At 62.9% G+C, this 12,342-nt stretch overlaps 1 protein-coding gene across 3 annotated transcripts; it reads left to right on the plus strand.

The window, feature by feature from the left end:
- The first annotated feature begins 1,766 nt into the window (after positions 1–1,766).
- On the plus strand, positions 1,767–12,000 carry TBX1 (T-box transcription factor 1). Of its 3 annotated transcripts, XM_086623503.1 has the most exons (9): positions 1,926–1,959; positions 3,189–3,358; positions 3,413–3,600; positions 6,989–7,090; positions 8,448–8,619; positions 8,858–9,013; positions 10,399–10,466; positions 10,681–10,781; positions 11,561–12,000. In XM_086623503.1, the coding sequence occupies exons 1-9, from the start codon at positions 1,926–1,928 to the stop codon at positions 11,998–12,000; spliced, it is 1,431 nt and encodes a 476-aa protein (XP_086479629.1). The 3 variants fall into 3 exon arrangements, with proteins under 3 accessions (XP_086479627.1, XP_086479629.1, XP_086479628.1); XM_086623501.1 differs by having other exon boundaries at positions 1,767–1,959; positions 3,138–3,600; XM_086623502.1 differs by lacking the exon at positions 1,926–1,959 and having other exon boundaries at positions 3,128–3,358.
- The last annotated feature ends 342 nt before the right edge of the window (positions 12,001–12,342 follow it).

The raw sequence follows: 12,342 nt of genomic DNA on the forward strand, positions 1-12,342 counted from the left end.
GTAGAAACTGCCCCGGTCGGAACCGCACTGCCAGCAGCAGCTAAGAAACAAAACACCGATCGTGTCACGCTCTGCCCTTATGCCGCGAGCTGCAGGAACATATGCTCAAATATGTAAGAGTAGTCTAGATTTTTCTCTGCAAATATTTTTACCACATCCAAAGATAATATTTCAACAGAAGAATCAAGCCCCGCAGGCTACAGACAGGGCAGCTATATATAACCCGCTTGCTCACTCCAGCTCTCCGCGCATCGCTCGGGTTATGCAACCCCCATCGCGGCGGTAGCCACCGGCGCGCCCCACGGCTCCTCCCGCCCCATTGGGGCATATCCCCCGGTACCTCGGTGCAGCCACCCCCCCGGAGGGACCGCCACCGGGGCTGGGACCGGGACTGGTACCGAGGCCGGGCAGGGCCCGGCGGGGCGGGCGCTCGCCTCGCCCCGCGCCGATGCGGAGGAAGGGCTCGGGGGACCCCGCGGCGCTCCGAGGAGTCGGTGTCGGGCGGTGAGTAGCGCCTCACCCTCGCCGGGGCAGAGAGGAGAACCGGGGCAGCCCTCCCGGCGGCCAGGGGAGAGCGGCCCCCGGCCCAGGCGGGCCGTGCAGGTGCAACCGACGGAGCGGGCTCTCATGCCGGGCCGGGCAAAGGCTCGCCTGCCGCGCCCGCCGGTTGCTTTCTGTTTTCTGCGCTTTTTTCGGCGAAGGGAATGCTCGAACGCCGGCGGGTGCTTTGGGGGTTTGGTGGCTTGGGGCTGGGGAGGTCTCATCCCGCTCCAGCGAGGCGGCCGGCGGTACCTGCGCTCGCCGCGCAGCACTACGTGCCCGGTTGCCGCCTGCTGCGGCGGCTCGGGCTGCGAGTCCCCGCGACCGCCGGGCCGGGCCAACCCGCAGCCCCGGGGTGGATGCGGGCTGAAGGAAGGGAGCAATCCCCGCTCTCGGTGCCGGACATCCGCAGCATGACGCCGGGCTCGGCTCGGCAGAGCTCGGCTCTTCCCTTCACGCCGGCCGGCTCCCGGCGCCGTGATTGACACCGCCGGCCCCTCCGCCCGCCCCGCAGCACATCCCATCCCTCCCCGCCGGGCGCTCGCCGTGCCCGGGAGGCGGGGAAGGGCCTCCCCAGCCCTTTGACACCGTCTCGGCAGGAGTTTCACTTCGCTTTCGCCGGCTCCGCCGCTGCCGCTTCTGCAGGCAAACACCCCCGGCTTCCATGTGACGCCTCCCAGCCACTGAATGGGGGAAAGCGCCTATAAGGGAGCCACTTTCCCTACGTGCAGGCGAAAAGGAGGGGACGGGGGGGCAGAAGCAGGAGGTGGTCGTTGGAGGGAAGGGAAGGGAGAAAATAAATTAATAAATCGCAGGGAACAAGGTTGGGGAAGAGAAACTGAGAACTCAGGAGAAAAAATCGTGGGGTTATTTATTTATTGCTGCCCCCGAGTCCCCTATCGCTGACAGGGCTCGATCCGGCCGTTGCGGTGCTCGGCGCTGGCTGCGAAGGGCCCCGGCGAAGTTTCTTGCTCCCCAACGCCCTTCCCGCGGGGGGACAGAGAGTTTGGGTTGTTTTCTGGTGTTTTGGTGTTTTGTTTTTTTTCTTTTTTAAGCTTCCCTTCCCCCCCTCCCCCCCCCCCCCCCCCGCCCCGTCTGGAAGGAGGGGGGTCTCGCTTGCACCTCCCTGGATGGTGCTGTAGAAAGGAGGGGAGTAAGGGAGTGGGAGGGGGGGCTCGTGGTGGGAGGCTGCCGCGGCTTGCTGCTCCTGCATTGGTGTCTCCCCTATGGACGAAAACAGCCCTCTGTCTCCCAAGGCAAATGCTTTCAGTATCGCCTCTCTGATTTCAGTCGCCGCCGCCGCCGAGCAAGCAGGGAAGGGAGCGCTGGAGGAGCGCCGCGGCGGCCGCAGCGCGCCCGCCCGCCCCGGCTGCAGCCCGCAGAAGATGCACTTCAGCACCGTCACCAGGGACATGGAAGGTGAGCGCCGCGCTCGGCCCCGCAGGGCTGAGGGGACGGGACCCCCCGGCCACCGCCTCTCGGATTTTCACGCGTCTCGGCCCGGCGGCGAGGCCGGGGGGAGCGCACGGAGCGCGGCCTGCCCGCAGGACCGCTCGGAGGTGCCTTTGCCGTGCCCCTCGGCACGCCCGGGACCCCCAGCCCTCCCTTGGAGAGTAAAGCTCTGCCCGTGCGCCGGCGGCTGCTTGCGACGGCTCCGCCGGTCGGACCCGCGTCTCCTCGGAGGTGCTGGAGCATCCTCCGACAGCTCGGGCCGTGCCTGGGGCAGCGGCGGGCCGGGGTTCGGCTCCTGCCGGCTCTGCAGCCCCTGTCCGGCCTGGGGGCCGCGACGGAAATAATTCAAGAGACCCCCAGGACCTCGAGGAGCCTTTCAGCATCGCAGGGGATCCGAAGGAGTCGTCCGTTCCCCGCGGCGGCCTGTCATGCGCCGCAGGGCCCGCTCGGGCCGGGCCCGAGGGCTGCGCGGCCGGGGCAGTCCCGGCGCTCCTCGGCGCGGACCCGGAGCTTTGTTCTGGTCCCTGTCTGTTCCCCCTCTCTCGTCCGGGGATGGAAAGAAGGGGGGATTGCCAAACCAGATCCGTTTTCCCCTGTCAGCCAGGGCCCCGCGGCCCCAGAGCGAGGGACGTTACCTGCAGCACCGTAGCTACACGGAAATAAGAACCGGTTTCTTTCTTTGAGTTCCCCCCCTCCTCCTCCTCTTTTTTTTTTTTTTTTCGTTTTTGGGTGGTGGTGGGAGTTTGCTTTCTCTCAAATCGTGTGCGGCGAGGAAGGCCTTCTGCAGAGATATCACGGGCTTTGCACCGCCGCGGCTCTTGGCAGATTTCTCGGGTTTGCAAAGGAAAAAAAGAAAAAAAAAAAGGAAGAAAAAAAAGGGAAAAAAAAAAACCCACAGCCGAGGCAGGCAGGCAGCGGGAGTAGCGAGCTCCCCGCCTGCCCCGGGGGGAGCGGGGCTGGGGCCAAGCAAAGCGGAAAGGGGGAGGCGCCCCGTTGGGCTGGGCGCGGGGCAGGAGAGGAGGCGGAGGGCACCCCGCGGAGCCGGCGCGGCGCGGAGGCGGGGGCCGCGCGGAGCGGCGCGGAGCTGGGGGGGAAAGCAGGAGCCGGAGCGGAGCCCTGACCGCCTGTTTTTGGAATGATTTCAGCTATCTCCAGCCCCTGGCTCACCCAGCTGTCCCATTTTTGCGATGTTGCAGCTTTCACGGCCAACAGCCTGAGCAGCCTGAACGCCTCCGGGGGGTACCACCTCTCCCCCTCCCCGGGGGACCCGTACGGACAGCATGAGCCGCCGCACTACGAGCCCTGCACGGCTCAGCAGCACCCGCACCCGCCGCCCCAGCCGCAGCACGGCTACCCCTTCGGCGGGGCGGCGGCGGCGGCCGGGGCCAACCCGCCGCCCCCAGGCCCCGAGCCGCCCGAGGGCGCCGGCGGAGCCGCCGCGGGGTCGGCCGCCGTCTCGGGCTGCTCCGCGGGGGCGGCCGCCGCGGCCAAGGCGCCGGTGAAGAAGAACCCGAAAGTGGCCAACGTGAGCGTCCAGCTGGAGATGAAGGCGCTGTGGGACGAGTTCAACCAGCTGGGCACCGAGATGATCGTCACCAAGGCCGGCAGGTCAGTGTGGAGCCCCCGAGCAGAGCCGGCTCTCCGGGCGCTCCCTGCGGCCGAGGGCTAGCCGGGGTGGGAGAGCCCGACTGCGGTTCCCGGCCGGAGGCGGTTGAATTCGCGGTTTGGGGAAAAATCGAGGCTGGCCAAGGGCGAGCTGCAGGGCGGCCCGGCCCGGCGGTTGCGGTCATTTGATCCTCGCTCTTCTCCCGGGGCGAATTCTGCGAGCTCTTTCGGCCCGAAGGCCTCGGGTGCTGCGGGGAGGAACGCGCGGCTCCTGCGGGCCGAAGGCGAAGGCGTGCGGGGAGCGGCGGGCAGGGCGGCCCGGACAAGCCTGGAGGAGCCGCGCCGTGCGCTCTGCCGCGAGTTTCACGCCGGCTGGAAAGGGCGCTGTGCTCCGCCGGGCGCCTTCGGCTTTCGGTTACCCCGCGCGGGAATTAAATCCGTGTTCGCGGAGGACACTCTGCTCCCGGGGCGGACAGCAGTGGCACAGGGTAGAAGAAAAAGCTCTCAAACGAACCCGCGCAATACCTGTAACTAAATACATTTTTCACATGGGCAAATCTTTTCCTGCCGGCGGGGACGCAAACCCACCCTAATTCTGTGCCACGAAACGTCCTCCAGGACTGTTGCATTTCCCGACTATCGAGGATCGAGGCCGGCTAAGCCCGGCTCTCCTCGGCCCTGCTCCGGCCGCCGCGGCGCGGTTCCGCCGGCGGCTCGGCTCGGCCGGCCGGGGCCGGGACCCTGCTCCCGGCCAGGGAACAAAGGAAGCGGCTGATGCCACCACGTTAGAAACGAGCAAAACATATGAGGGGAAGAGGAGCCCCCAATTACGGTTTTAGTTACTGCATTTATTTGCGATCTCCGGGAAGCTCCGTGGCCGCGGCGGCTTGGGCAGAGCTGCGGAGCAAACGCTGCCTTCGGGGAAGCGAGCGCGTTGCTCGGGCTCTGGTCTCTTTCCTTGATTTAAAGCGATCCCGCAGAGGGGTAGAAAAGAACAACAAACAAATTAACAAATCCCCTGCGCTTGCTCTCGGTTAGCTCAGGGGGAGGCTGCAGCGGCGGCAGCTGGAACCTCGGGCACCGCCGCAGCCCCCGTCGCCGGGGGGAGAAGGGCGCAGCGCGGCTGGAGCGGAAACGGCCCCGCAAAAGCGGTGACCGCGGCCGTGAGCTCCCGCTGTCCCTCCAACGGTTCTGAGGGTCCCGAACGTGGAAAAAAAAAAAAAAAAAAAAAGGTTGTGTTTTTTTTTTTAATTAGCAATTTAGTAAAATTTTAAAAAAGCACCGCACTGGAAAAGCAGCTGGCGGAGGGGCCGGCGCTGCGCTGCGCGACCCCGGGCGTGATTTCCCGCAGACGGTGCCTGCCCCGGCGCCGGGTCGCGCAACCCGCTGTCTCCGGCCGCGGCCCCCGATCCCGGCGCCGGGCTCGGCGCTGCTTTCCTTAGCGGAAAAGGTCGTTCAGGCTCTAGGAGAGGCTCTCTGCAAACAGAAGCCGTTCGATCTGCCTTTCTTCGCTCTCCCAGGACAGCGACAGGATTGCAAATACCCCACTTAAAAAGGGTTCGGAAATGAACTGACTCTGTTTGAATCAGGGACTTTCTACCCCTTTCTCTTCATTTATTTTATGCCACCGACAAATCTCCAGCAAGCGGATAAAAACGGGAGAAAACGGGGTAAAACTAGCAGGAAAAGGCTCAGGGAAGGCGCTGAGAAGTGTGTTCTCTCCCAGCTCTGCTCGGCTGGCCCTGCTGTTTGTCTAGGTGGGTCTTATCATCTCGGGTTGTTTGTTTTAAAACTAAGTTTTAAAACAAGAAACACCGGAACTGGAGCTAATGGGGGCTTTTGCACCTTTTAAAATAATAATAACAGAGGGAGCGATTGGAAACGTCCTCCAGAGTTTGCTAAAGTGTTACGGAGAGGGAGATGCAGGGCCCGGACATAAGGAGCCGCGGGGCCAGAACCCCGCGGTCCCATCGCCCTGGCCGCGGTGAAGGCAGCCTGTCCTCGGCGAACTGCGGCACATAACCAAAACGGCCGCAGGAAGACGCACAGCAGGTCCGGCCGTGCGCCCCGAGAATGAGCTGGGGGAGACTCTCGATGTCCGGGTTTTATTGGGTTGTTTTTTCAGGAAGTGTTGGAAGTTTGGTTTTTCAACGGCTGCAAACCCCCTTCCCGAAATGCCGCCCGCTGTCGCTCGCTTGGTTTCCTACTCGGGGAAAAAAAAAAAAAAAAAATCAAAACCGAATCTGTAACGAGCCGCGACGCGAGGGCGCATCTTCGGCGTGTCCCGCCGGGGAGCCGGGGCCCGGGCCGTGTCCCCAGTGTGTGCAGAGGGAGCGAGGGACGTGGGGGCCTCCCCAGCCCCTTCCCTTAGCCCACCCCGATCGCATTTGCCCCGCAGCCCCTCAAAAGGATTGTGCCTTCCCTGAGCGTGAGACCCGCGCCCTCGGCTTAGCCTGGGGTCCCGGGGAGTCTGCGCGAAGCAGAGCAGTGTGGACACCCCCGGGGCCCGACCTGCCCTTCCCTGCCCGGGAGGCCCAGGCTCCTTCTCGCTCTTCTTTCGCCCCGCAAAGATGCAGGGACCGGGAGCCCGACCGAGCTCTGGCAACGAAGCGGAGCCTAGAGGGGCCTAGGAGATTCCCGTTGCCCTCTAGTCCCTGCTGCCGAGGGGTGCGTTTGCCCCTCCGGGCTGCGGGACCGCTGGCCCAAGAGACCAGGCTGCTGCTATCACCGCTGCTTTAAAACGGACGCAGATTTAGCGGGGCAGAACTGGGAACTCGGTCCCCTCGCGCTGCCTGTAGGTTGTTCTAGACATGCCCCCCTGGGCTGCCCGAGTCTGTCAGGGCTCTGCCCCCGGCTCGGGTGTGCGTCTGGAGACGGGTTAATGCCTTGCATCTGCCTCAAATCAGGTCAGCTGGAAGGATGGGGAAACCGCGGGGAGAAAATTCGTTTCACTTGTGTCTCCCCACGGCAAAGGCGGCGGTGACGCTTGTTTCCCTGCCGGGCTCTACGTCCCGCCATGGCCGGGCTTTCCGAGCGTCCGACACAAGCGGCCCCGAAGCCACCGGAGAGGCAGGGCCGCCCAGCGCTGCCGCAGCTCGTCCTTCGAGATGCGGTCGAGGGCCAGGGGAAACGGCAGCCCCTCTCCTCACGCGGCCCGGCCGCATCTGCCTTTTCCTCCCGTTCCGGCCGGCGGTTCCTGCGAGGGGACCTAACATCGGAACCGGGCATATGCCGGGGCAGCTGGTGGGGAAGGGCCGGGAGGGCTGCGGGGGTTCCGCAACCGGCCCTGAGCACCCCCGGGCCGGGGAGAGGGCGCGGGTGCCCTCACTGGCCCTTCGAGGCTCCGCGTTGCCCCTGAATTCAGCTCTCCTCTCTCTCCTCTCTGTGCTAGGCGCATGTTCCCCACCTTCCAGGTGAAGATATTCGGGATGGACCCCATGGCTGACTACATGCTCCTCATGGATTTCGTCCCCGTGGACGACAAGCGATACCGGCAAGTACCACCCTGCCCACCCCGCCATGCCTGGCGCTGTAGGGGCTGGAGGGTCGCTGCCCGCCGTCTGCCTTCCTGGGGCTCAGGGACGCGCCCCGGAGCCCGACACGTGTCGGTGCGAGACGAGGAGGATACCCGGGATGCGGCTGCCCTGGGGTCCATTTCGCACCACTGCAACGAGTCTGGGGCCGGGAACGGCGCGGCTGAGCGGGGCGCGGGCGCGCAGGGACCCCTCGGCTTTCGCACAACGCCCGCTGCGACCGAGGCCAGGCCGGCGCGGGGCGCGCAGAAGCGCAGGTTTCTGCGGGGCGGCAGGGAAGGAGCCTCATCGCCCTCCCCGTCCCGCTGCTCCCCGGGTTCACCCGGCAAATGCCCCTTCCCCCTAACAACCCCCTCCTCGGTGTTCCAGGAGTGCCGTAGCCTCTCGGCTGGGGCAGGTAGCCCGGCGGTGCTCGTCGCGGGGTGCCTGGGTGAAAAGAGCGTGTTTTGTGTTCTGGAAAGGCACCGGCCGTCTGAGCCACAAAACCCTGCCCTGGTTTCCAGCATCAGCGTAGGAAGGCCTTGGAAACCGGCGACTCGCAAGGCAATGATGCGGTCTGGTTTGGAACCGCTTTAATTTAAAGACAGTGAAAGGCACATTATGTATTTAGCTTCAGATCAGGACGCCAAGCAGGCAGCCCGCATAGGAATCGCAGGGTCCGATATATAAATATTTAGACAGATATCCAAATTCTCAGGGCGTCCTAGAAATGTTTGCTTGTCAAGGGAAGTGGGATATATAACATCCAATTGAGTATATCTTTAAAAAGTAATGTTTCTGCTCGAGTCCAATAGTGTCTAATTCCCTCTGTGCAAACACTGGCTTTTAAAGTAAACACGTGTGTAGAAGATTGGTTTCTCTGTTTTAAATGTTACTGTTGAATATGTACTTTGAAAGAATGAAACAAGGCTGCTAAACTCTGTACCTGCTATTAATCTACACATAAATTTCCACTCTTCACTTAAAGCCAGAACATTACTGTATAGGGGGCTCCCCTTCACTCTTTTTTAGAGGAAGGGGGAGCTTTTGTCACTTCTCTCCCAAATCTGAGCAGGTAGGTGTAGATTTCCTCCGTCCTGCAGGTTTCTCTCCCACAAGTTCCATCGGCAATCTGATAAAATATTATTTCCCCCCCCGCAACGAGTCTGGCTGCGGAGAAGAGCTTGTTCCTCTCGTTGCTGTAGGAAGCGGGAGCCATGGGGGAGGCGGTGCTTCCCCTTCCCGGGCCGGGGAGACCCCTCGGGTCGGATCCTGCGGGAACACGGGGTGCTGCAGCACCCCCGGGCTGCGGCTGAGGGTGCCTTCCCCTTCCGACAGGTACGCCTTCCACAGCTCCTCCTGGCTGGTGGCCGGCAAAGCCGACCCTGCCACCCCCGGGAGGGTGCACTACCACCCGGACTCCCCGGCGAAAGGGGCCCAGTGGATGAAGCAGATCGTTTCCTTTGATAAGCTCAAACTGACCAACAATTTGCTGGATGACAACGGGCATGTAAGTGTTCCCGGGAGAAGGTGTCAAACACGGGGCTGCACCGGGGGGAGCTCCCCGCGCCGTGATTCCCGTGGGGTGCCGCCGCCAGCACCCTCCCCAGGGGCTTCCGCACCCCCGTCCTGCCCCAGCCCCGCGGCTGCTCCCGGGCAGGGGAGCTGGCAGGGCTGGGGGCTGCGCTCTCCTCTCTCGATGCTCCGCCTGGATCAGTTATTGTCTCCTTGCTCGTTTTATCATTCAGATCATTTTGAACTCCATGCACAGATACCAGCCGCGTTTTCACGTGGTCTACGTGGACCCCCGGAAAGACAGCGAGAAATACGCGGAGGAGAACTTCAAAACCTTCGTCTTCGAGGAGACGCGCTTCACGGCCGTGACCGCCTACCAGAACCACCGGGTGAGGCGGAAGCGGGTCCCGAGGCAACGAAAAAAGGGGGGTTGTGTCGCCCCGGGAGGTACCACGGGTGCGGGCGCGCCCGGCGCTGGGTCAGCCTCTTCGCCGGGCTGCCGGCCGGGCCGCGGGTGTCCGGCGGCGGCGGGGGTGTCTGGGGGTATTCCCGCCTCCTCCTCCCCATCTGCTAAATCCATTCGGGGGCAGCGCAAGGAACCCGATAGCCGGGGAGCTGCGCAGGGCTGCATCGCTGCGCCTCGAGGAAGCGACGTGAGCTCCAGCCCCATCGCCAGCTTCCCCCGGCCCGCGGGGACCTCATTACCTGTGTAAACCCGAGACCAGGGCTAGTTGGGAAACTACAGGCTTCCCGCTGTGAAATGTCACTCACAATTTGTTTGGATAAATCTGCGATTTTACTTCTCTGAGCTCGTAGAGGTCTGGTCCTCCCAGGATAAAATTATATGTGAAAAAAAACGAAACAAAACAACCCACCCTCCCAAATCTGATGCGGATTTCTGGGCAGCAGTTAATCCAACTGCTTCTTTAAATCGCACCAGTGTAATGTAAAGAACAGGAATCCCAGCCGCGAGTGCAAGTACGATTTCATAGCGGGAATTTTTCAGAGCTGCTCCAAGGCGCCTCGCTCCGCGCTGATGCCGCAGCCCTCGCCGGGGCTGGGTCGCGGGGCTGTCCCCGAGCAGCCGGCGGCGGTGCCACCCTCTGCAATGGCTCCGAGCAGATCCACCCGGGATGCTGCTGTTGGGCCGGCATCCCGCCCCGGAGAGGTGGAGGGGCCGGAGCAAGGCTGTGCCTTTAAGGGGCTCCCGGAGTCCCTCCCCGGCTGGCATTTGCCTGATGGCTCCGGACAGCTGCTCTTTCTCTCCTGTTTTCTATCAGTTTGACCTCTAAGGCTGGAACTGTCACTGAGGGGCTTAAAGTTTGTTTTTCAACCCATTCCGGAAACTCACAATCACATACTTTATCCGTGGATTTGCTTAAATATAGAAAATGTCCTGCCTTCTCCCTGGCGAATTAAATAAATACATAAGTATGATTTATCCAGTGATTTGTCTTAGCTGCTCCGGTGGTGACCCATATAATGTGGCATTTTCTTACAAGTGCATTTACACAGCTTTTGCAGCTAACTAGGGCTGCCTCTCCCTTCGCCTTGAACTCGTATTAGATAGCGTGCTAGCCCAGGTTTTCTAACAGAGGGAAAACACGTGTTTGTGCTCTGTGGCAGAGCGTGCCCCAGCTCCACTGGCCACCTGGGCCCTCTCCGTTACGCCAGGCACCGCTGACTCCGAAAGCCTGCTTGGAGACACACTCACTGTCTAACTGGGGAGCCTGGTGTGTGGTGCTTTGAGACATTTCCCCACTTTTCCTTGCAGATCACACAGCTGAAGATTGCCAGCAACCCTTTTGCCAAGGGATTCAGAGACTGTGACCCTGAGGACTGGTAAGGCTGGGTCTTTATTCACTATGACTACACGCCACTCTTACCCCCAGTTTGGCATGCACCTGCCCAGCTTACACCTGCACAAGGCTTGCAGGGAGTTTGGGGTATACTGGGTCGGCCCCCGTTTGCCAACTGTAGCTCACAGCAGCAACGCTCCAAGTGCTTATTTGGTGGGACCATCAGCTCTGTATCACTTCTCCCCTTCTTCTTCCAGGCCTAGGAATCACAGGCCAGGGGCCCTTCCTCTCATGAGTGCTTTTGCCAGATCCCGGAATCCAGTCTCATCCCCGGCCCACCAGAACGGGACAGAGAAAGGTGAGAGTCCCAGACAGCTGGGCCAGCCTGCCACCCTGGGCCTGCTGGCCTGCATGGCCGACCTCAGTGCATGCAGGCTTGGGGCCAGCCTTGCTTACTGTGGTGGTGGACAGCCGTCTGCAGCGGGCACGGCTCCATTGCTGATGAGCTTTGCTCTAACACCTATGTTTTAAACAAAAATAGCTGCCTTCGTAGCCCAATTCATTCTTCCTAAGTCTAAAACACTGCTATTGTGCTTAAGCAACTTTGCCTCTTTGAAAAACACCGCCCTTTTCCTTTAGTGTCCCATTTTTGACTTTTTGGCAGCAAGTTCAGCTTTTCAGGCGGGGATACAGCGAGGGCTGCGGGCCTCCTCACGTTGCCCTTTTAATGCACCTCGGCAGCACGCTCAGGGTCCCCCCGCTCCCATTCAGGAGCTGCAGTCAGGTCGAACGGCACCTCTGCCCATTGACTCCTTTTCCATTACGCAAACAACTGCGGAGACAACCGAGGGCCTTTCTTCCGACACACTCCGGGCCTGCAAAATAAAGGGAAGTCTGTATTTGTTTAGCGTTACACAATTGCAAAAATTTCAGGCGTGCGCTAGCTTGTCAGTCAATCCAGCTCCATGATCAGTCGGAAGGCCCTGTCCCACCAGCCGCGGTGCCTGCTGCATGCTGCCGCACACTCCGCTCGCGAGCCCCGCTTCCGTGTCGCGCGCTGCTTTCTCGCTTGTTTGAGTTTATGATGCAAAGCCCGGCCCGCCGGGGCGGCGGCGCTGACGCTGTGTGCCCCCGCAGATGCTGCCGAGAGCCGGCGGGAGTACGAGCGGGAGGCGGCCGGCGGGACGCCGCTGCACGCCGAGGCCGCGCACCAGCAGCTCATGTCCCGCGTGCTCAGCCCCGCGCTGCCGGGCGGCGGCGGCGGCCTCGTGCCGCTGGGCGGCGCGGGCGGCGGCCGGCCCAGCCCGCCGCACCACGAACTGCGCCTGGAGCCCGCCGCCTCGGAGCCGCTCCACCATCACCCCTACAAGTACCCGCCGGCGGCGGCCGCCGCCTACGACCACTACCTGGGGGCGAAGAGCCGGCCCGCCCCGTACCCCCTCCCCAGCATCCGCGGGCACAGCTACCACCACCACCACCACCACCACATGAACGCGGCGGCCGCGGCGGCGGCGGCGGCCGCCAACATGTACTCGTCGGCCGGCGCGCCCGCCAACTACGACTACGGGCCCAGATAACGGCGCCGCCGACGGCGCGAGAGACTGGCGGCAGCCGCGCGTGCTGCGACCGTTACTGCCCTCCCCCCTCTTCCCGCCTTTCCCTCTCTTCCCGCCCTACGTGTGAGCTGATAGGCCAGCTTGACCTGATCGACAATCGGACAGCCCAATAGCAGGACGCCGAGGCCACCGTCCCGCACCTCACCGTCGGCGGGCCGTGAGGGCGAGCGGCGGCAGGCGGTGAGGGGCTGCTGGAGGCTGGCCGGGGCGCGCCGGGTGCTCTCCATCGCGGTGCAACCCGCAGCTGCACTTTGATAAACGAAGCCATATGTCGCTATCTCCCTTCGCCCTGTCCCCGCGCCG

This window comes from Tauraco erythrolophus, chromosome 19, assembly GCF_009769465.1.
Source record: "Tauraco erythrolophus isolate bTauEry1 chromosome 19, bTauEry1.pri, whole genome shotgun sequence".
In the NCBI taxonomy this organism is placed as follows: domain Eukaryota; kingdom Metazoa; phylum Chordata; class Aves; order Musophagiformes; family Musophagidae; genus Tauraco; species Tauraco erythrolophus.

Bases quoted from the DNA above. Each gene is read 5' to 3' on its own strand.
- TBX1 (XM_086623501.1), top strand. From the start codon at position 1,767: ATGGACGAAAACAGCCCTCTGTCTCCCAAGGCAAATGCTTTCAGTATC. The intron at 9,014-10,398 runs GTGAGGCGGAAG...TTTTCCTTGCAG, and splicing joins CCGCCTACCAGAACCACCGG to ATCACACAGCTGAAGATTGC. The intron at 10,782-11,560 runs GTGAGAGTCCCA...GTGCCCCCGCAG, and splicing joins CCAGAACGGGACAGAGAAAG to ATGCTGCCGAGAGCCGGCGG.